This window comes from Rattus rattus, chromosome 15, assembly GCF_011064425.1.
Source record: "Rattus rattus isolate New Zealand chromosome 15, Rrattus_CSIRO_v1, whole genome shotgun sequence".
Taxonomy (NCBI): domain Eukaryota; kingdom Metazoa; phylum Chordata; class Mammalia; order Rodentia; family Muridae; genus Rattus; species Rattus rattus.
In genome coordinates, this window is record NC_046168.1 from 30961266 (window position 1) to 30985618 (window position 24353).

Here is a 24353-nt window from a genome sequence, read left to right on the forward strand (position 1 = left end):
GCCCCCTTGCTGGGACCTCAGCCGATCTAGCCAATAGAGAGCGGAAAAGGACAAAGGCCGGGAGGGAAGAGCTCAAGAACCGAGCTTTTTGTCTTTCGCCCCTCCTTCAAAGGGGACTGACGTTTCGAAGGCAGCAGCCTGACCAGTGGTTGTAGGTGCAGCTCAAATGGCAGAGCCTGTCTAACATTCTTGGGAATGGACTCAGAAGACAGGACCCAGAGGTGCTCGACTCTAAACCGAGCCTTAGGAAGTTGAGGCAGGAGGATATGATGAATTCCAGACGGCCTGCCTTAGGGAACAAAACAAACCCTGTAAGGAAGAGAAACTACATTTATAGCTGGCAATCTTGACCTCGCTGCCTGCGCCCGCCCCTCTCCACGCACACACCTCCTCCCGACCTCCCCCTGCCCCGAACTCCTATTGACCTTCTTGAGTCTTTTTACAAAAAGGAATTAGGTACAGCCTAGGGCTGTTCCTCTTGAGAAAGCTTGCCTGTAGGGGCAGCAATCCTGGAGCTGCTTTTCTCCTTAATTAGGAACAAGCCCCATCTCATACCCAAGCCATCCAGGACTTGCTGGACTCACCGGGATGCACTGTACTCCTGGGTATTCTCTTGCACAAGGTCCAAAGGGGACTGCGTCTGCTCTGAACCAGCTTCTCACCCTGTTGTCCCCACTGTCCTTTTGTCTTTTTGCACCTGCTAGCCCTAGCTTCTGCCACATTTTCTTGTAGTGATCTAGACTTGTTTTCCTTTCTGGACTGGAGTTCTCCGGAAAGCTGTGCTGCAGTCTCTGCGGCTCACGGAGTAGAGTCTTGACTGGAGAAGTGTACTGCAAATCAAAGGCCAAAACTCTCTCAGGCTATCTTTAGTCGCTTTAGCTCTTTGTTGCCCTCCTCTATGTGACTTAACATCCTTTAGGGTGTAGGACAGGGAAAATGTGGAATGTATTAAAGCAGCCATGGAGTTTTCCAACAGATGTTAACCATGCCATCAGCACTGAAACCTCCTGTAGATTCCACCAGTTTGTGGGATACTTACCTGGTATCCCCACCAAAGCAACCGATTTGTAACTGGGTTCTGTGTTGTAACGATAAAAGTTCCTGTAACTACGTCTATGGTGGCATATGCAATTACATGTAATCTGGACATAGTCACTCATATTTGGTTCCAAATAAACCTTCCTACTGTCTTTGTGGCAAGAGCTGTTTTACTCCCACCCAGTAAGCAAGACTTCAAGACACAATAGCACAAATATGTCTTCACAGAGAAAAGGCCATATTTTGAGTGTTTGCTACTGTGATTTGCTTAAGAAGGAAATCAACTACAAAAGGTTTACACAACATTGTTGTGTGTGTGTGTGTTTGTTCGTGCGTGCTCACACATGGGTACACACGGCTGTATTAAAACTCGGGCTTTTTTGTTGAATTTTAGTGGGCAAAAATAAAGTCTAAACTGAGTAATGAACTGCTTTATAAATCTCTAACAATATTTTATTTTCTGGTGGCATTTGAAAGTTATAATTCTTTACCCAGAAATCTTACCTTCCATGTGTTAAAATAAGCCCCCCTGGGGGGGATGCACAGGGGGACGTCCCCATTTCAGAAGAGAAGGGGAAGGTGGAATGGTGGGGTGAGGACTTGCGTAAGGGAGTAATGGGAGAAGAGAAAGGACTAATATTGGGTGGTAAAGTGACTAAATAAATTTAAATTAAAAAATAAAGATACCTAACTGAATTCATAAAGATAAAAACAGCCAGAAAGTATATTACTTTGCCATCATCTTCAAGTCTGCCAAATTATACAAATGTGTTTGGCATACATAAAATCTCTCTCATCAAAGGCACAACCCAATACAGAATGTATTTGACATTTACACACTGGAAGAGCCCACGGCAAGAGCATAGAGCAGTTTGAAACTGGGAATCTCAGTGGCAGAAATATGAGCAACCTTAAAGTAATCTACAAATACTGCATTTGAAAGTAGAGACTTTATGCAACCTTTGAATATGGAGTAATAGCTTAGACTAAAAATTCAAACAAGAATAACTAAAGTAAAACCTTCAGGACTCAGAAGGTTCTGTGATCCTGACAGAAGCAAGAAGAGAACATGGTGGTAGCAGTCACGGGTTTAAAATTGATGATAGTCTTCTCTCGAGTTACCAGGTTCTGGTGTTTTTCAGAACTCCCGAGCTTCTCAGATGTACTCAGCCACAGAACACAGTTGTCATCTTCTGTGTTTTATACATGATCCATATCAGGAAGCCAGTGAGAATACTTCATCAGGGGTCTACTCAGAAGGGACAGTTAATGTTGCAGACGGTGCAGGGAGGAGGAACTTCAGTCCAAGACACCTTAGCTTTCTCAGTCCAAGACTGAATCGTGTAGGGCTGCAGAGCCCAGGCCTCCTGTGCAAGGACTGCACCACTAAAGGATACGAAACACCAAAGTAGGACACCGTCCTTTCACATCAAACTAAAGATACAGTGTGACAGAAGAAGATAACGTGGGACAATATTCCAGCTGACTAGCTCCTGCTTTACTTCCTGAGTATTAACATGCTGACAGCACACACGCCCGTGGTTCAGACAGTAGGCTATGCAGACAAATTACACTCTAAATGAAAGCTTGGTTAAAAGGTAGAAGCCTAAAGATGACAGCCAAATCATGGCAAGGTTCTTAAAAGTGACCAAGGTGTTTATTCAAAACCACAGCCGTGTAGTACTAAGCACAAAGTACAGCCAACCACCAGTAAATCCCAGCAATGAACCACCAGTAAATCCCAGCAGTGGAGGATTAAACCACAACAGTGATTTCTCTTCAATAGTCCATGACCTGAGGAGAGAGGGAGTGGTGAAATTCTGGCAACATACAACCCTGCAGATCCGTCAGCACCAAAAGTCTCAGGTACAAACCACACTTATGGAACTACAGGCTTTGTGAGATGCATGTTAGAGCAGTGGCTCTCACCCTTCCTAGTGCCGCAGCCCTTTGATAACAAACGGTTCATGTTATGCTGACCCCCAACCAAAAAAGTATTCCATTGCTACTTCCTAGCCATAATTTTGCTGCTGTTATGAATTGCAATGTTAAGTATCTGATAAGAAGGATGTCTTTTATTGACCCAACCCCAAAGGGTGGGGACCCACAGGTTGAGAACTGCTGCGTTAAAGGGTTGTTAAAAGCTGAGAAGCATGTAATTTTCACAGCAGAACTCCTAAAATATAGAGCTATTTGACCAACTACCACTTTGCTTTTTGGACGGGACTGGCGGCAGGCACGGGCTTGCGGACTTACCTTCTGTGCTCCTGTGTTGTTGCCTCCCTTTTGAGAACCTTTACAATCTGGGGAGGATGTGTGTAGGAGTGACGTGTGTATGTGTGTGTGTAGGAGTGACGTGTGTATGCGTGTAGAGACTGGAGGTCAGGGTCCGGTCCTCCTTAGGCACTCCACCTTATCTTTTGAGGCAGGGTCTCTCACTGTTTCACTAAGACTTAGCTTTGCCAGTGAACTCGGGAAGGGGAGCTCAAGGGCTCCTCCTGCCTCTGCATCCCAGGCGCTAGGATGATACTTCTGCTGGGCTACTTTTTGTTCTTTTATGGGCACCAGACCAGGAACATGGCTCTTGCGCTTGCATGGCAAGCCCTTTCCTGACCTCCCAGCTCCTGGGGACAAACTTGAGCTGCATAGCATTAGATCTTTATATGTTAAGCATGGTGTTCTAGTTATTTACATGTTTCATATAAAACAGTATTCAGTTCACGGTCCTGAGGTCTGCGTTCTAGTCATCGCCCCACGAAACATGAGTAACTAGAGCACGTCAGCTGCCACTGCTGTACCGAGACTCACCACACGTAAGAGGATGAGAGCGTCTTCAGAGACCCTGCTCCCCTCTGCCTCCTGTGTGCTGAGACCACGGCACAGGCCACATGCCCAGACAAGAGTGTTTGTTCCACAATTGCCATAGGAGTATTTCCAGTATGAAGTGAAACACTAGAACACTCTGATTTTTATCTAAACACAAGAGACATGCTGTGTGTGGTACTGTTTCCAATTTCTCAGGTACAGCTTTCACTGAGCCCACTCTGATCTACGCCTAATGTAGGCGCTCCTACAAGATCACAGGGTTGAATAGTTAGTTTGATTTTATTTAAAAATAATAAATCACAAAACTAAAGTGTTTGAACAAGGTCACTTAACCCCCTCCCAGGCCACTTCTTGTTATCATTTGGTCATCTTTATTACTCCGCACTACACGTCTAAAAGAGGAGTCTTCAGTATGTCAGTGACACCAGGACACATCCCTGGCACAGGCGATCTCCAGAAGAAAAGCTGATCATCTAGAGAGCTTTCTCCTCTGCCTTCACAGTGCTGACCCTGGGTGGAGGGGACAGGGGGTCTCTCGGAGTTTATCACTGAGGGACCAGTTCCCTTAGAGAGGCCAGAGCAGCGTGGATACGGACGTGCAATCTGTTTTCAAAGTCGTAGCCAGAAAAATCCTCCTGAAAGGACCAGATAAAGATGACCGTAAACTGTTGGCTGAGCCGGTCCCCAGGGTGCCATAGGCTCCCACACATACCACACATACACCATTTCACACCACTGCATAGGCTCACACACATACACCATTTCACACCACTGCATAACTCCCTCCCTCCTACAGGGCTTCACATCCACTTGATATTCTTCCTCCCCAATACTCAGGCAGGGTATATAAAACTGTAATCCCACCTCTTGAGAGAATAAGGTAGGATTACAAATTCTCTTTGGAAAAATTCCCTCAAGTTATTCTTGAAATACTAGTCTTAAATTGAGTTCAAAGCAAGCTACTCTGGGAAAGTTCTTTAAAACCATAGGAGGGGCTGGTGAGAGGGCTCAGCAGTTAGAAACACTGTTTTCTCTTCCAGAGGACCTAGGTTCGATTCCCAGCACCCATAAAGCACCTTACAGCCATTCTTAAGGTTCCAGGCATCTGGCACCTTCTTCTGGCCTTTGAAGGCACCAGGCATGCCTGTGGTGCACATCCTGGAGATGCCGTTTCAAAGCCATGTACTCACTGTGGTGGCTAAGCCACCTCTCTCCAGAATTATTAACACATGGAACCACACTCGCAAATGTCCCCGACTTCAGCCGCAGGTGTACAGTAAATAGGGTGAGGACAGCCAGGAGGAGGCGGGGGAGGGGGCAGTTACCTTTGCCTGAAGGAGTAGCGTTCTGCCTCTTGCTACAGTCTGTGAACAGAAGAACGCACTGTCTTACCAGCAAGGTCTGCACGTCCATTTGTGGAGGACACAGCTGAGGACTAATCATCCCCTTACAATTAAGAATGCAAGCTGAAGTCCCAACCCAAACGCGTGGTAGTTACAACTCTTCCTTAGAGAATCTGAGCTGTTTCAGGCCCTAGTGAATCCTGACTATAACTAAAACCATTCTGCTGCCCACTGTGCTAACTCATGTCTTCATGCGTGCGCGCGTGCGTGCGCGCGTGTGTGTGCGTGCATTTGAGGCGACTCTCTGTAGTGTGTAGAGGTCAGAGGATAACCTGGGATGTCCTGAGGTGTCTGTCCACCCATTGTTTGAGACAGTTTCTCTCCATGGCCTTTGACTTGGAGGCCAGAGATTTTCCAGGGAGCCCCGGGGTTCTGCCTCCCCTCTCTTGGCACCGCAGTTGTGGACATGTGCTGCCATACCTGGTGTTTACATGACTCTCAGGATTCCATGGGTCCTCCCATGTGGGAGGCAAGTCGTCCACTACCTGCCATCTCCCCAGCACCACATCCTCACTACAATTCTCATTAAATCAGCAAGCTGTTTGTTTTATCCCACTGTGTAGATTAGGAAGTCGGTCTGGTGCTGGTAACTGGACTGGGGGCACACACTAAGACCCATGGTCACATGACAGCTCTCGTCTTCATACACTACACCCCAGCACAGTATTCCGAAAAGACAGCGACTTTTCCCCACACAAAGGAAGCTCTGCATGGAAAGTCACGGCTGTAATAGAGTCCAGTGTGGCCACTACTGCCTCTGTGAGAAGCAGTGTCAGCATCCTGCACTCACCCATAAGACCAAGGCAAGCAAAAGAACCAAGGGACTCTGGTTAGGTGAAGGGTGCTTGGTGCTGCTGTGAGCACAATGCGGCTGCTGAAGACAGCCACACAGAGGACCTCTTACCTCTGCTCTGTCTAGCAGGAGACAGCCAAGCTCATAGCAGGCATATGGCTGGACGTACGAGTTATTCTGACGGCACGACTCGTCTTTAGCAGCTCGCTGGAAGAACTGAGAATCGCAGAATGTTACGTGGAAGAGCTCCTCTCCTCTTGGAGTGAAGCTCGCCACAGCCCTTGGGAGGATTTCTCCTTTTTTAGATCAAATCTCTTCTCGACTGCTCTGTATTCCTTCCCTGTAGATGCTCCTTTGCGCTGGGTTCATAAGACCGTAGCCATGCAAGTACACGGTGTATCTGAACACATTCCCCAGGCCCGGCCCTCTCCCCTTCCACCTCCTCCCATCAGTTCCCAAGGATCCCCCACCATAGATAACTTCATTTCTGTGCCACATCATCTAAACACAAGTGAACTAGGACCTGTGGCCAAGGGAAAACCCAATGCCTGTCTGAAACCGACGTAATTCTGTCAATGTGACTATCCCAGTTGCACCCCTGTTCCTACACGCTGTAAACTCCTGCCTGTCACTGCATCCCCACCTGCAGCTTTGAAGCCTTCCACAGCTGCTGGGAAAGAGTCCCCCAAAACACAAACACACCGGCAACCTAACATGCCAACACGCCAAGGTCTACTGGCCTGCAGAAACTCTGTCCGTTAGAGAGGTAGAAACATCCCCATCTTAAGACGTGAAACAGTTCACAGGCCAAAGTCCACCTCTCACCACCATCTTCCCACTACCCATGTATGCAATCTACAATAGCTACCTAGAGTTATGCAATAACTAAGACGATTTACATTCAAGGATTAATTTCAAATTCAACAGAGTATATCATAGTCTATGATTTAAAGACCAAGTCTCCTATATTATACATGAAACTCATGAAACGATTTCAAAGGGCAGGCAATGTAATATCACCTCTTTTAGAACTTTGTTTGGTAGGTGGTTTTTGTTTTTTGTTTTTTAAACTGGCTGGCCTGGAGTTATACAGCTCAGTGGTAAAAACATATGTGACATGAATCAAGCCCTGAGTTCAATGCCTAGAACCAAAACAACAGGAACAAAGCCTTAGTTAAAAAACAACAAAAGCAAACAAACAAACAAACAAACAAAACAAAACAAAGAAACCAAAAGAAAAAAGAAAAAAAGCCTCCCTTTCACTATAGTGGGAAAACCTAATGCTCTTCCAGGTACGCCTAGGCTATCTGGGTAGAATCAGCCCCAAAGGCTCATTGCTGAAGACCTGGTCCCAGCTTGGCACTAGTGAGGAGGGACTGGATGACCAGGATGCTCCATGGCTGGATCCATCAGCTGAACTCACAGGGCAGTGGGACTTCAGGAGGTGACATTGCTCACAGAAGTCAGTGGTTGGGGCATATCTGTGAGGGGACATCCTGTGACAGAAGTCAGTGGCTGGGTCATATCTGTGGGGGGACATCCTGTGACAGAAGTCGGTGGCTGGGTCATATCTGTGGGGGGACATCCTGTGACAGAAGTCGGTGGCTGGGGCATATCTGTGGGGGGACATCCTGTGACAGAAGTGGGTGGTGGGGTCATATCTGTGAGGGGACATCCTGTGACAGAAGTCGGTGGCTGGGGCATATCTGTGGGGGGACATCCTGTGACAGAAGTCGGTGGCTGGGGCATATCTGTGGGGGGACATCCTGTGACAGAAGTCGGTGGCTGGGGCATATCTGTGGGGGGACATCCTGTGACAGAAGTCAGTGGCTGGGGCATACCTGTGGGGGGACATCCTGTGACAGAAGTCAGTGGCTGGGGCATATCTGTGGGGGGAAATCCTGTGACAGAAGTCAGTGGGTGGGGCATATCTGTGGGGGGACATCCTGTGACAGAAGTCAGTGGCTGGGGCATATCTGTGGGGGGACAAACTGTGACAGAAGTCAGTGGCTGGGGCATATCTGTGGGGGGACAACCTGTGACAGAAGTCAGTGGCTGGGTCATATCTGAGGGGGGACATCCTGTGACAGAAGTCAGTGGCTGGGGCATATCTGAGGGGGAACAACCTGTGACAGAAGTCAGTGGCTGGGTCATATCTGTGGGGGGACATCCTGTGACAGAAGTCAGTGGCTGGGGCATATCTGTGGGGGGACATCCGGTGACAGAAGTCAGTGGCTGGGGCATATCTGTGGGGGGACATCCTGTGACAGAAGTCAGTGGCTGGGGCATATCTGTGGGGGACATCTTGTGACAGAAGTCAGGTGGCTGGGTCATATCTGTGGGGGGACATCCTGTGACAGAAGTCGGTGGCTGGGGCATATCTGTGGGGGGACATCCTGTGACAGAAGTCGGTGGCTGGGTCATATCTGTGGGGGGACATCCTGTGACAGAAGTCAGTGGCTGGGGCATATCTGTGGGGGGACATCCTGTGACAGAAGTCAGTGGCTGGGGCATATCTGTGGGGGGACATCCTGTGACAGAAGTCAGTGGCTGGGGCATATCTGTGGGGGGACATCCTGTGACAGAAGTCAGTGGCTGGGTCATATCTGTGGGGGGACATCCTGTGACAGAAGTCAGTGGCTGGGGCATATCTGTGGGGGGACATCCTGTGACAGAAGTCAGTGGCTGGGGCATATCTGTGGGGGGACATCCTGTGACAGAAGTCAGTGGCTGGGTCATATCTGTGGGGGGACATCCTGTGACAGAAGTCAGTGGCTGGGGCATATCTGTGAGGGGACATCCTGTGACAGAAGTCAGTGGCTGGGTCATATCTGTGGGGGAACAACCTGTGACAGAAGTCAGTGGCTGGGGCATATCTGTGGGGGGACAAACTGTGACAGAAGTCAGTGGCTGGGGCATATCTGTGGGGGGACATCCTGTGACAGAAGTCAGTGGCTGGGTCATATCTGTGGGGGGACATCCTGTGACAGAAGTCAGTGGCTGGGGCATATCTGTGGGGGGACAACCTGTGACAGAAGTCAGTGGCTGACAGAAGTCAGGGCTGGGGCATATCTGTGGGGGGACATCCTGTGACAGAAGTCAGTGGCTGGGGCATATCTGTGGGGGGACATCCTGTGACAGAAGTCAGTGGCTGGGTCATATCTGTGGGGGGACATCCTGTGACAGAAGTCAGTGGCTGGGTCATATCTGTGGGGGGACATCCTGTGACAGAAGTCAGTGGCTGGGGCATATCTGTGAGGGAACAACCTGTGACAGAAGTCAGTGGCTGGGGCATATCTGTGGGGGGACATCCTGTGACAGAAAGTCGGAAGAGCGCACGTCTGAACTGCAGTCACGTGAATAAGACGTATGCCGCCGGCGCATTTAAGAAGGAGAACATCCTGTGTCAGAAGTATGTGGCTGGGTCATATCTGTGGGGGAACAACCTGTGACAGAAGTCAGTGGCTGGGGCATATCTGTGGGGGGACATCCTGTGACAGAAGTCAGTGGCTGGGGCATATCTGTGGGGGGACAACCTGTGACAGAAGTCAGTGGCTGGGGCATATCTGTGGGGGGACAACCTGTGACAGAAGTCAGTGGCTGGGGCATATCTGTGGGGGGACATCCTGTGACAGAAGTCAGTGGCTGGGGCATATCTGTGGGGGGACATCCTGTGACAGAAGTCAGTGGCTGGGGCATATCTGTGGGGGGACATCCTGTGACAGAAGTCAGTGGCTGGGGCATATCTGTGGGGGGACATCCTGTGACAGAAGTCAGTGGCTGGGGCATATCTGTGGGGGGACATCCTGTGACAGAAGTCAGTGGCTGGGGCATATCTGTGGGGGGACATCCTGTGACAGAAGTCAGTGGCTGGGGCATATCTGTGAGGGAACAACCTGTGACAGAAGTCAGTGGCTGGGGCATATATCTGTAGGGGGGGGACATCCTGTGACAGAAGTCAGTGGCTGGGGCATATCTGTGATGGGACATCCTGTGACAGAAGTCAGTGGCTGGGGCATATCTGTGAGGGAACAACCTGTGACAGAAGTCAGTGGCTGGGTCATATCTATGAGGGGACATCCTGTGACAGAAGTCAGTGGCTGGGGCATATCTGTGAGGGAACAACCTGTGACAGAAGTCAGTGGCTGGGGCATATCTGTGGGGGACAACCTGTGACAGAAGTCAGTGGCTGGGGCATATCTGGGGGGGGACATCCTGTGACAGAAGGCAGTGGCTGGGTAATATCTGTGGGGGGACATCCTGTGACAGAAGTCAGTGGCTGGGTCATATCTGTGGGGGGACATCCTGTGACAGAAGTCAGTGGCTGGGTCATATCTGTGGGGGGACATCCTGTGACAGAAGTCAGTGGCTGGGGCATATCTGTGGGGGGACATCCTGTGACAGAAGTCAGTGGCTGGGGCATATCTGTGGGGGGACATCCTGTGACAGAAGTCAGTGGCTGGGGCATATCTGTGAGGGGACATCCTGTGACAGAAGTCAGTGGCTGGGTCATATCTGTGGGGGGACAACCTGTGACAGAAGTCAGTGGCTGGGGCATATCTGTGGGGGGACATCCTGTGACAGAAGTCAGTAGCTGGGGCATATCTGTGAGGGAACAACCTGTGACAGAAGTCAGTGGCTGGGGCATATCTGTGGGGGCACATCCTGTGACAGAAGTTGGTGGCTGCATACCTAGAAGAGAACATCCTGTTTCTAGTTTATTTTCTGCTATGTGAAGGAATTCTGCCTGTCTTCTCCTCCATGATACTTCACCTCATTGCAGCCTGAAACTGAGCTAGACAAAAAATAAAACAAAACACTCCCTTCGAAGATGCTCTCCCCAAAGACTAAGGCGACAACGTTTCAGCCTTTCCTCCAGCCCTGCACAGCAGCCATTAGCTGTCACAGAGAAGAAAATTAACTTGGTGAATACAAGCTACCCTAACGTCCCCTCACCCCATGTTGTTTGTGAGGGCTCACTGCTCGCAGGCCTTGTTTCCTCCTCTCTAGCTGACACCCTGCCCTGGCTAAAGAGCAGTCCTCACAGAAAGGAGCACGCTAAGACTCCACAGTTACACTAGGAACATTGCATTAACCACCAGGCCCTCCATTCACAGTATACGGTGCAGAGTCCTGTGGCAGCGAGAGAACTTCTCCTGCTGCTCTCTCCTCCTCTTCCACAAGCTCAGGTGCCAGGACCCACAGTTTGGCTACCGTGTAGCCATGGCAACATGTTTACCTGAACAGCATCTTGTGAGTTTCCGAGACATTTGTGTATGGCACCAAGGAGCAAATGCTTCAATCCAACAACAGATGAATCATCCACTTCATGGCAAGCTGGAAGAGAAGGAGCGTGAAGGAAGGGAAGACACCTACTTAGAACCCAGTGTCACCAAGGCCAGCTGCAGTTTCTCTGTTTGGTTCATACTTCTGCCCCCCAAATCTAGAAGCTGTCCCTTGCCCATCTACTACTGACTCTCCTTAATCAAAGAAAGGCAAAATACTAACCTTTCTCTGTGTGAGCACGTATGTGCAGGTGCCCGTGTGTGCAGGTGCCCGTGTGTGCAGGTGCCCGTGTGTGCAGGTGCACGTGTGTGCAGGTGCACGTGTGTGGAGGCCAGACATGAATCTTCAGTGTCACTCTGCAGACACTACTTTCCTTGTTTTCTGAGACAGGGCCTCTAGAGTCTGGCACTGGCCAGTGTTTCCACATCCCCAGCACTGTGGGGAGTGAGTATGCGCCACCACAGCATCTCTTTTCTCTGAAGCACTCCTCAGCAAACACTGTCAACCCTTGGAGAACCCGAGGCTCCGACTTTCACTAGGAGAGGGAAGCTGATCTGAGAGGGCACCGCCTGCATCTTTCCAACTACATGATGTTCTGGAAAAGACACAGTCGTGCGGACAGGAAAGTATCCGTAGTTAGCAGAGCTCAGGAGAGGAGGAGGAGAGGGAGGTGGGGAGGAATGCTTAGGGCAGTGACAGAGCTCTTCTGGGAGGCGCTGTGAGCGAGCCTGAGCCCACGCTCTACGCACCGAGGCTTCGGTGGCTGCACTGGAAAAAGCCACTTCATCTGTGCCAACAAATACCTCACAGTGTTACAGGATGTGTGAGGGGTCAGAGGGTGTAAAGGAGGGTGCAGACCTGTGTGCATGTGTGTGTGTGTGTGTGTGCGAGCGCGCGCGCGCGTGCATGCACACATGTGTGTACAGGGGTGTGAACAATTCTGATGTGAATCTCAAACCTTTTCAAGGTTTAATGTACAAACTTGCATTACACCAACTGTGAAGCCATGTAATAGAAACTTGGTTATGGTTATATACTGTGCTGTACTAGGCACCAAGGAAGACTCAAAACAGCACATTTGACCTTTAAGAGTAGAGATATTTGTTGTTTTAAAGAAATAAGAGTTGACTTTGGAAGAGAGGTCATTTAGTTAAAGGGCAAGGGCCCATTGTTTGATCCCCAGAACCCACATTAAAAAGGAAAGACATGGCATGGTGGTAGGTGCTAGAAACCCCAGCACCTGGGGTGGAGACAGGTGCAATTCTCAGGTGTAACAGCCAAGGACATCTCCCAGCCTCTAAACACATGTGCACACATGTGTGTGCACACATACATGCACAAACACGTACATACATACACACACATACACACACACACACAGAGAGAGAGAGAGAGAGAGAGAGAGAGAGAGAGAGAGAGAGAGAAAGAGAGAGAACACCTATAATAAAGTCTTGTCTAAAAAATCTGTGATTCAATAAATAATGGGGTGTGGCTCATGAAATCTCAAGAACTTTCTGGAGCAGCTGACCATCTTTTCTGGAGTTTGCCTACTGTAAATCCCTACAGGGGCTCCCTGTGTAGCCAGGACTGGCCTTAGTTCTGATCTTAGGAGTTGGGTTATAGGTTCATGCCATGCTTTCCTCTCGATGCTGTACTCGCAAAGGTGTGATTTAAGCCTCTGCAAACTCCCAGAAAGGCATGGCGGATACTCAGTTCGATGTGCTTCTCAGAGCCAGGGTTGAGGTTAGCTCCTAGGGTCAGAGGGCAAGTCACTGCTGATGTGAGCCTGCTAGATCACTATAGAACACTGGCTGCCTGCCAGCCTTCTGAGCGCTTGGCTGCTCACACGTCGACTCCTAGGGCTTTAGAAGCTTCCATGTTTTGGTTAATTATTAACAGAGACCCACGGAATATGAACATCTACTTTGTTCTCCCCAGAGAATTTTCCTACTGTAATAAATATGGTTTTACCAAGATGACCTATAGGCCTATATATTTTCAACTATATGAATCAAAAACTGTAGCCTTTAATTACATGGCTACATATTTACTGTAGGAATAAGAGGCTTTAGTCACGATAGCTTCAAACACATCTCAAATGTCTATCAACAGGAATGCAGAGAAGCAAAGAGCAGTTCTAATGTGCACACAATGGAATACTACTCAGCAAGGAAAATGAATGGTCTAGTAGTAAAGGCTACCATGTGGCAAATGCCACAGCCATACTGCTTCATGAAGGAAACAGTACACCTCAAAGTACATCTCATATGATTCTACTTCTGTGCAGGTCAAAGACAGGCAAACTACATATGGACACAGAGCTCAGAACTGTCTGCACTGACGGGGGACCTGAGGAGGAGTATAAGGACCTGCAAATGTTCTACTGTGACACCAAGCTGTGCACATTGCCCTAGCTCAGTGAGCCAGATACTTTGCTCCCTGACCCTTTCGTGCATGTATGTGAATCACACTTACATGCATGTATGCAAATCACACTTACATGTATGCGAAGCACACTTACACACATGTATGCGAAGCACACTTACATGCATGTATGAGAAGCACACTTACACACGTGTGCAAATCACACACGCATGTATGCGAATCACGCTTACATGCATGTATGCAAAGCACACTTACATGCATGTATGCGAATCACGCTTACATGCATGTATGAGAAACACACTTACACACGTGTGCAAATCACACTCACACACATGTATGCAAATCACGCTTACATGCATGTATGAGAATCACACTTACACACATGTATGCGAATCAAACTTACATGCATGTATGAGAATCACACTTACACACATGTATGTGAATCACACTCACATGCATGTATGTGAAGCACACTAACATGCATGTATGAGAATCACACTTACACACATGTATGAGAATCACACTTACACTCATGTATGCGAAGCACACTTACATGCATGTATGCAAAGCACACTTACATACATGCTCCTCCCTTCACTGGGAGTGTGTGCTCACCACCCCACACCCACTGACTTGCTAGGACTGGTGCCATTTTCCTCTTTTTGTCTTTTGAGAAGGGTCTCATTGAAGTCTATACCAGTGCGTCCTACTCCTGTTGCCGGTGTTGCATCATCTACCACAGCATGACAGACGTGTGTTCTCCCAGGCAGCTGTCAAGAGACAGACTGGGGGGAGCTGCCCCGATGGTTCACTGGACTGCACAGAGATGCTTACCTTGACTCATTCTCTGCAGGTTGGGGAGGGAACAGTTGGGAAGGGCTTTCCACAAGTACAGAACTTCAATGGATGCCAGCACACACAGCGCCCTGGTTGGGGTCTGCTTCCGAAATCGCTCAGCCTGCAAGGAATTCTCAGAGTGTTAGGCCCTGATCTTCAAAAGCAAACCCAAGTAACAAGCTGCACTTTGGATCCACATCATAGAGCAAGGTCAATGTGATTGGCCCTCCCTTACAAAGCCTCTCCACATCACAAATGGTATGTAGTTTTTAAATCTACTTACGGTTGTATCTCATAGCCATTATTCAGCCAAGACTGGGTGACTGGCTCAGAGCACACACCTCCATCATGTCCTGTGGACCTTCATCTACTTAGGGGCTCACTGCACTCTGTACTATCATTTATTTATGAATTCATCTATTTTTTTGACAGGAGAACCAAACTCAGAACTTTTCACATGCTAGGAAAATGTCCCAGTATTGAGCCACATTCCCACCTTTGTAATTCATTTATTTTACGTGTGTGTGGAGGGGGGAGGGATGGAGGGAGGGACGGAGGGAGGGAGAGAGAGAGAGAAGGTGCAGGCATCCGCCTGGGTAGACTTGAATGAAGGCTCCTGTCGCAGTCAGAAGGTGGTGCTGTATCCTCTGAAGCTGGAGATAGAGACCACTGTGCCAGGCTGACAGGGGTGCTGGGAACCAGGAGTGTGTGTACTCTTAAGAGCTGAGCTATTTCTGCAGCCTCTGTCATCTACTTTATGTTGGAATAAATCTTATTATTTATCTAATAAAAGCTAACTAAACTTCAAAAACCTAGTGGAGTAAAAGAAAATTTATAAAACAAAAAGTAAAGGAAAAGTGAAGCTTTGAGAAAGGAGGCCATCACTCGAGGTCATGAGGTCACTCAAGGTCACTTGAGGTCACGAGGTCACTCAACAGTATGTTAGCATCAGAAATAGGAACCACAGGGGGACACTCCCCCACAGTTCTGAGATTTCTACTGATAATTGAAACACCATGTTTTGTCTTTATTACATCAAAATGTGATGTCACCGTCATGGGAAGCAGGGCCATCTGCCTCTCAGGGCTTCCACCAACTTCTTCTGAAGTAATCTGCACTTCAGACATACACTTCCTCCTTCCAGGAGGGCTCATTATCGATCAGAGTCCAGGATATCTCATTAAACAACAAAAACAACCATGCTTTAGTTCTGTGCAGCCTTTCTCCTCAGAGCAAAGCAAGGCCACAGGAGGAGACACTGAACAGGACAGGACACTCATCTGGGGAGGTGCTAATTCCACCTGTCTATCATATGTCCTGGCATGCTGACAGGCTCTGACATACATACCTTTTTCACTGAGAACTGTTCAATCTGGTTATTTTTCCTTTTGAATAGCTTCTGGACTTCTTTAAAAATGAGCTGTGCCCCATCCACGTCACCAGTGGCTCCTTGACAAACTGCAAGACATCAGAACTTCATTTCCATGGTTTCCAGGAAAGGACATCCACAGGTTATGTCCAAAGGATGGCACAATCCAGCTGACCCTGCCCTGTGATGCACTCTCTCCTCTCTCCCTCTTCCCCGCCCCAGCCCTGCCTGCTGCCCATGGATAAGAATGTACGGCTCTCAGCTACTTCTCAGCGTATGCCTGCCTGCCACCGCCATGCTTCCTACCATGATGACCTCTGAAGCTGTAGGCGAGCCCCTTAGTTTAATTCTTTCTTTTATGAGAGTTGCCATGATCATGGTGTCTCTTCACAGCAACAGGACAGTGGCCAAGACAAGCTGACGAGAATGGCGAGGCCATGCATGTGAACCACACCTAAAGTACTCAACATCTGTCCCTAGACCGCGCAGCCTTGCAGCCGTCCCTCCTGCGGCACAGCTGGACACGTAGCTTTGAGGTTTCTAAAGCTCACCCATGTGTGAAAACAGGAGGGACTTGGTACTTAAGAATAGGGCCCAGACAGAACTTAGCACATCTGTTCTTCCACAAGGACTCAGTTACACCATCCCAAAGTCACACGCTTTTCTGGTAACACAATCCTTACATAATTTTAATGTTTCTGAAACATTGCACCAAGAGGATCAGATCCAGCAATCCTGTTTTCAGATCTCCTCAGAGAAGCCAAAAGCCAGGGCTCGGTTGACATCTGTACATCAGTGTTCTCACTACACACACGCACGCACACGCACATGCGTAACGCACTGTAGACGAATAGGTAAACCAGACATGGCAGGCACGAGCCGTGCAGTGAATGGGGCTTTACTCAGTATGAAAAATGAAGAAGACGCTGGGACAGGCCAGTGTGGACCAGGCTTTGTGCACATATGAGGCCCAGGGCAGTTGACTGGAAAGAGAACGCAGAGTAGGGCGGAGGAGGTAATGTTAGTGTTTAGACTTTTGCCGGGGAAATGGTGGCCTTCTGGAAGCTCTGGAATGCACGATGGTGGCAGCCAAGTGGCACTGCGGTCCAGTGAGAGCTGCAGAGAACAGTAGGGTGTGTGCTGTGGGCTCCATCCCTAGAGAGCACCAGAGGGGACCAGATGCTAGGTGCTGGACACCTGTCCCTTTGGTCAGCTCAGTTTCCTTTACAGCAGTTCAAACATAACCCCGCAAGGCCTCTTCCCTCACCAAGCACTCCTTTCCTTGTGCGCTCATACCCGGCCCCTCCAACGGCCCCCTGTAGAGACAGAAATGAGGACTCTACTCTCACACAACTACAACTGGTGTGGCCGGACATTTCTAAACATTTGGGGAGTAAGCGTTTGGTCATACAGCAATCTCACATGCCCAAGAAAAACGACACCACGAAACAGTTGCCACCGCTGACTGCAGGACCAGCAACACCTACCAACCACTGGCTTCCGTATCCGTCCTTCCAGACGGGACCACTTCTTGAAGTGTTGGGCGTGCCAACACCTACCAGTAAGTAGCTCTTATTTTATCCAAGATGCTGGCACTTGTTTAAGTGTGAGACAACAGCAGGCCACCCTGCATCTCAGAAACAATAAGCACCACACAGAGGCGTGAGAGACCCGCAGAGACTGCGGCACACAGACACAAGGGAGGCGTGTGCACCGACTGCTTGCCGATGCGATTTCACAGGATCTTTAAGATGCCAAGGTCACACAGCCTGGCTGACCTGGACCCTGTCTTAGATGAATCAAGGAAATGGAACTAAACGGGGACGATGTCCCACTGAAGCCAAATGTGCACAGGGGTGTTTATGATGATGTCTGTGGTACTCAGCGGTTCTGAATGTGGTTCAGGGGAATGTGGTTCAGTGTTTGGTTCCCAGCACTAAGACAAGGGTTTCTCTTGAGTTTTAAGTAAGAAAACCACTTCTGAGGTTGCCTATGCAGAGCAATCCTGAAGACCTTCAGAGGTCGCTCGAAGGTAGGAGCCTACAGCTTCCTGTCTCTTCAGTTCTGCTCCTCCATAATCTGTAATTGTAATTATAGACTATGATTATAATCTATAAATGTCCACAGAACCTCCGACATTTTGTGGCTCACAGAGAGATAACAGCTTTGTCCACCAGGTGGCAGCCCAACACTAACCATGTCATCTAAGCGCTCTCCAAAGCAAAAGCCACACCCGCCATGGACTCTGGTGTGATGCTGTGCAATGTAGGGGAGCTCTGAGCTCTCTTATGACTTGGAAAAATGGGGTTTGAGCCAATCCTGTGAATTCTGTGAGCACAGCATAGACTAAAACCTCTCACATAATGAAAAAGACACGTCCAATTCTGCAGAACACTTTAAAACTCTAATAAATAGAACCACCAGAGCCAGAGAGATGCCTCAGAGGCTAAGCGTACTGGTCACTGCTCTTCCACAGGTCCCAATTTCAATTCCCAGTAACCACAGTTGGCTCACAACCACCTGTAATAGGGTATGATTTCCTCTTCTGGTGTTCATAGAAACAGCACTCACCCATGTCAAATAAATCGATCTTAAAGAAATTGTTAAAAACACAATAAAGAAAAAGAAAGGGGAGGGGTGGGTAGAGGTGCAGAGATTGGTGGGAGTGAAACAGCTTCACGGTGAAGCCTCCCTAAGGACCAAACAGGCCCGACTGGGGTGTGGAGATTGGTCATGCCTAGACTTCTTGGCATCAAGCGAGGCCTCGTCTCTGGGCATTTCTGCCTCCGTTACTTGGTTACAGCAGAGAACAGGATTTGGCTGTGGGTGGAGACGTCCACTTAAGAGTCACCCCAGTGCTGAAGGGTAAGGCCTCGGTTGAGGACCACCCCTAGGAAGCTGGGGCCACCTGAAGACAATGTACTTCTCTTTCAGGGATCCTCACCCACGTGTGTAGCCCCTACTCACTGCTAGAAGGTAAGGCTCAGCAGGGTCTCACCTCAAAAAGGCATTAGCGGCCCCTTCTCCTCCCGAGTCAGATGCTGGAGAGAGGCTGGGCAACTTTTAAACTCCGGCACATTGGGCCTCCTAATTTCATTCTGCAGCTCCCCTTCCTACCAGTGGCTGCCTGTCTCTGAGTCCCACATTTGTGTCAACATCTCTCAAGCAGCGTGTCCTTTTTCCTTCCTCGACCTTCCTGGGCGCCTGGCAGAATCGCAGCTAGTCCACAGCTGGGCTTTTCTTTTCAACTCAAATAAATTATCCTCCAACTTCGTTGTCTGACTCTACTCTTAAGTCCTTTTACTAATGACAGTAAGAACCTCAGGAAGGATCCAGATTTTTCCAGTCATCCTAGGGTGGAAAAAGAACCCACTGCTGCACACCAGACAGCATCGGCTACATCCAACATTGACGAGGGGGAATCTGAAAAATGCCATCTGCTTCCTCCTCTCCATCCCCACACACAGGACAGTCGCTCACCTGCTGTCAGATACGCGTAGTAGCACTGGGACCATCTGGATTCATTCTTCAGCCTCTCAAAGGAATCGAATGCATCCTTGAAGTTGAGTTCAATCATGCTGCACCAGCTTCACAAAAGGAGCACATTCAGCGTAAGCTACCCTGTGACCGAGAGCTACACCATTCTCAAGACAGTGAACAGGGCATGCTACCGGAAGAGCTTAGACCAACACAGTAGGGCAGCAAGCTCAGTACACCTGCCCTAAGGTACTGAGCTCAATACACCAGCTCTAAGGTAGTGAGCTCAGTACACCTGCCCTAAGGTACTGAGCTCAGTACACCAGCTCTAAGGTACTGAGCTCAGTACACTAGCTCTAAGGTAGTGAGCTCAGTACACCTGCCCTAAGGTACTGAGCTCAGTACACCAGCTCTAAGTTAGTGAGCTCAGTACACCTGCCCTAAGGTACTGAGCTCAGTACACCAGCTCTAAGGTACTGAGCTCAGTACACTAGCTCTAAGGCATTTCTCTGTTGGATTATACACCGTCTCCTCACTGAACCATAACAGGCATCACCATAGTATTGCTTGTTGGATAATTCCCAATCTTTTCTCTCGTGCTCTCCTTTAGATGTATGCACAGGAGGCAAGTGACAGGGGACCTGGGGCCTGACTGGCAGGTGTCATCTGCTGCTGCTTTTCTTCCCTGTCCTCTGCAGCTGTGCTCACAGCTCACTTGGTTCCCACCAATCCATCATTTTTTGTCCTTTGCCCTCATCTCTCATCTGTGACACATCAGGCCAAAATACAGTGTTTTGTTTAAAAAGTATTCCAAGCCCAAAGTTGTATTTACTCTTCTCAGCAAATGGAGAGATGGTTCCATAAAGGATTCTGAAATCTCTAAAGTGCCAAGGTCAGAGCTGAGTGTAGGCAGCCAGCAGAGCTGCTCTCAGTAACGACCTAGGAGAGGGAGGGGATCCCAGGCAGACACACTCTCCCGGTGTCCATGTCCCCATAAGACAGAGCAGCTGACTGACCAGAGAAGGCCTTTCACTTGCCAACGACCTGGTCCCACCTGGATGTGACCACTGGCTCTGCAAAGGAGGCCCTGTGCCTTAGTTTGCCTTCTCTTCTGGGACACAATGGCCCAAAACAACTTGGTTAGAATTATGTAAGGACTGTGTTTCCTTTTATGCTTATACCTAAGTGTGTGACTTAGGGATGGTGTCACTGAGTCCTTGTGGAAGAACAGATGTGCTAAGTTCTGTCTGGGCCCCATTCCTAAGTACCAAGTCCCTCCTGTTTTCACACATGGGTGAGCTTTAGAAACCTCAAAGCTACGTGTCCAGCTGTGTGTAGGAGGCTGGCGATGGAGCCTGTTCTTCAGGGCCTGTGCACCGGTGCTATGTATTTTTAGGTGTGGTTTACACAAAAGGTCTCTCAAGTTGGGGAGGAAAGTGTTCACCTGACTTATAGGTCCCGATCACAGCCCATCACTGAGGATAGCCAGGGCAGGGCCCTGTAGACAGGAACTGGAGCAGAGGCCAGGGAGGAATACTCTTACTGGCTTGCCCACAATGGGCTGGACCTTCCTACATCAACCATTAACCAAAAAAAATGCCCCCGCAGACTTGCCTACAAGCCGATCTCTATTGATCCTTCTTCCCAGACCACTGAAGTGGCTTCGGTCAAGTTGACCGAAAAAAAAAAGTCTAATTAAAATACAGTCCCTTCATTGGACATGAGTGGCTCAGACAGTTTCAAAACACACCTAAGGTCCGGAAACAGACGGCTAAAAGAAGCAGGCTCCAGCTTCCTCCTAGGCAGTACTTTTCAAGAGCCTTGAGCCTTGGATTTTAACATGCACCAGAGTATCCCACACTACACTGTCTGCTGTCTCCAAACCAAGGACGGTAGCAAGGAAAAGTGGGCCTTGGTGTGAGAGTCAGGGTGACCAGATCCTCAGTATACAGCGCGGTGTCTGCCTTCCCACAAGGAGAGAAGATGCCCACTTGTAGCTTGTAGGGGTTGGCCTGATGCTGCCTGCATTCTAATGCTCTAATGCTAATACTGGGCCCTGGAGACTGGCAGCACATAGCTAAGTGACCCTGCCCCAAGTTATTTCTGATTGGGAAATAAAGATGCCAATAGCCAATAGCGGGGTAGAAGAGACATAGATGGGGTTTAGGTTTCATGGGCTTGGGGTGGGCGGAGGATCATGAGGGGAAGAATGCGCAGGAGGAGGAAGGAGAAGCTGCCATGGGTAGGTGAGTCATAGACATGGCCCTGAGGGCTGGCCGGTTGGCGTTATGAGCAGCCCAGATGAAACACACTAAGTAGGAAGTAATAACGTAGAGTATCACTAGGAGAGTGGACTCTAACAGCATGGAGGGGGGGCAGCTTGCAGCTCTCATGCTGATCACGGCTTACTGTAAATGTAACACCAGGGCCAGTAGAAGTCTCACAGTTACCGATTTCATACAGACAGACATGGATTCTCATAGTTACCGATTTCATACAGACACACATGCTGGATCTCTCTCTGGTCTACAGCCAGTTCCAGAGCAGTGTGGAAGGAAGTCAAGGCACTGTTGATTTGACACTGAGGAGAAAAAGAAAAGCAGGATGATGGTTATGACCCAGCCTTGCATCACCATCATCAACCCTGACTAGCTTTTTCCTGAGCCCCAATTTTCAATAGACCAAGCAAGCAGTACAGGAGAGCTGCTTTTAAGGGTTGCTAACAAAATGTGCCACTTTGCTTTATGAAGTTAACCTCAGCACATTAACTCCTTAAAAAAAAAAAAACCTGTTTCTACTTATTTTGTGTGTGTGCACATACACGACACACCCGCCACCCGCTGAGGTCAGAGGACAGTGTGTGGGAGTTGCTTCTCACCTTCCACCATGATCCCCAGGGATCGAACTCACTGCAGGCTGGGGTGCAAGTGCCTTAGCCCTCCAGCAGCCCATCAGTCCCTTTTTCTTTCCTGTTTTTATTTTGTGATACAGGGTCCCTGTGGTGGTTTGAATAAAAATGGCCCCCAAAGACTCTCGGGGCGTGGCATTATTGGAGGTGTGGCCTCGTTGGAGGAAGCGTGACACCACGGGGTGGACTTTGAGGTTTCAGAAGCTCAAGCTAGGCCCAGTGGTTCTCTCTTTCTGCTGCCTGTGGATCCCCATGTAAACGCTAAGCTCCTCCTCCAGCACCACGGCTGCCTGCCCGCTGCCATGCTTCCTGCCCCGATGACAATGGGCTCTGACCTATAAGCCAGCCCCAATTAAATGTTTTCTTTTATAAGAGTTGGCATGGTCCTCACGGAAATAGAAAACCTAACAAGGCAGTCCCACTGTGGTCCACACTGCTTCAATCCCATGATCCTGACTCCAGCTGCCCTTTCCAAGCAGCTGAGACTGCAGGTGTGCACCTCAAGGCCTGGCTTAGGCAGTGACTTTTCCAGTGAGGGCCCAGCTCACCACATTTTACCCACATTAGTCTCTCTACATTCATGTATGTAGACTTCACTGTATCATAACTGGCTGCCAATCTAGTTCATTGTAACCAGGCACATTCCATAGGCCCAAAGGCCATATCCTGTCTTCTGGTGAATATTCAGTCATAGTGCAGAAGGAATAACCATCGAAGCCACTGTCATTACGCCTTGCCCTGTCTGGTCCCTCCATCCCACTGGACGATGGATGATTAGATTCTAAACTCAACAGTGGGGTACACTTGCCTCTGGTCACTGGTGTCATCTGTCACACTCAGAACTCTGCGGCTCCAGACTTCACCTGCAGTGTGTGCATTCACTTGCAGTGTGTGCATTCACTTGCAGTGTGTGCATCTGCCCACTGCTGTGCAGAACCCACCAGCCACCAGACGTCAGTTTCACATATCTCTGGCTCTAGAGCTCTCCCTGTTTGGTTCTGGACCCCAGGACAAGGGACTGAGGTGAATATTTTACATGGAAGCAGACCTGGCCACCGGTTCTTCCAGCATCCCTCAGTCCCTACCTGGCATACCCTGTCCCCAACCTTCAACTTGCCCGCCCAGGAACAGCTTCCCAATAAACCTGCCTTGGTATAATATAATCTGGCTTGAGTTGGCTCATTTCACCAGTGGAGAGATAACCTGTCACTTCCCTCCCCAAACCCACCGTTCATTCCACTTTCTGTGGTCCCAGTGGTCAACTGCTGTCTAAACACAGAATACAGAACGGGCAGACACCTTGAGAGGTACAAGACCACACTGCTGTGGGTCTGGTCTGATGCTGCAAGTATGATATCAATGTGGTCCCCATGTGAGACAGTGAGGGGCCCTATTCCTGCTTGATTCTGATTGGTGAATAAAGTTGCCAGTGGCCAAGGCTGGGCCGGGAGACAGAGGCGGGACTTTAGGATTCCTGGGCAAGGGGCTGAGGAAGGAGCAGGAAGAGGAGAGCTGCCATGCTGGGGGCGGGGGGTGGGGGTGGGAGTAGAGGCTACAGCCTGAGGTGCGCCAGACAGAGAACACAGCCCTCATGGAGGTCTGGGGAACTCAGCCCAAGAGGGATGCAGGTCTGGGACTGGGGCAGCCAAGATGGAATCTAGGCTTTAACAAGTAATGACTCAGGAATATCAGACGGGAGTGTGTTAGCCACGTGGAGGTTTGGAAGCAGCCCAGTCCTTGAACTGTTCAAGACATATTAAAATATAAAAGCACTCTCTCTTTCCTCCCCCCCCTCTGTCTCTCTCTCTCTCTGTCTCTCTCGTTCTCCCGCCCACCTCCCTCTGTGTGTGTGTGTGTGTGTGTGTGTGTGTGTGTGTGTGTGTGTGTGTGTGTCTGTCATTCAGAAACCCAGAATGTTGGGCCGGGTAGCGAGGAGGACTGCCGCCACCACTGGGACAACCTGAGTAGTTATTTGAATTCAGCAACACCACCTCATCACTGTCATTTTTACCACAGAGTATGGCTGACCCG

The 24353-nt window shown here is 49.3% G+C and overlaps 1 protein-coding gene across 1 annotated transcript in view; it reads right to left on the minus strand.

The window, feature by feature from the left end:
- Positions 1–4124: 4124 nt before the first annotated feature.
- Ttc39c (tetratricopeptide repeat domain 39C) overlaps positions 4125–24353 on the minus strand; it is an 86597-nt gene continuing 66368 nt past the window's right edge. The window contains exons 7-14 of the mRNA XM_032885466.1: positions 21902–21995; positions 19418–19525; positions 15917–16026; positions 14566–14689; positions 11300–11397; positions 6172–6276; positions 5190–5228; positions 4125–4499 (exon numbers count right to left, since the gene is read on the minus strand). Coding sequence (XP_032741357.1) covers positions 4410–4499; positions 5190–5228; positions 6172–6276; positions 11300–11397; positions 14566–14689; positions 15917–16026; positions 19418–19525; positions 21902–21995 — 768 coding nt within the window. The 3' untranslated portion in view covers positions 4125–4409. The remainder of the gene's footprint in view (positions 4500–5189; positions 5229–6171; positions 6277–11299; positions 11398–14565; positions 14690–15916; positions 16027–19417; positions 19526–21901; positions 21996–24353) is intronic.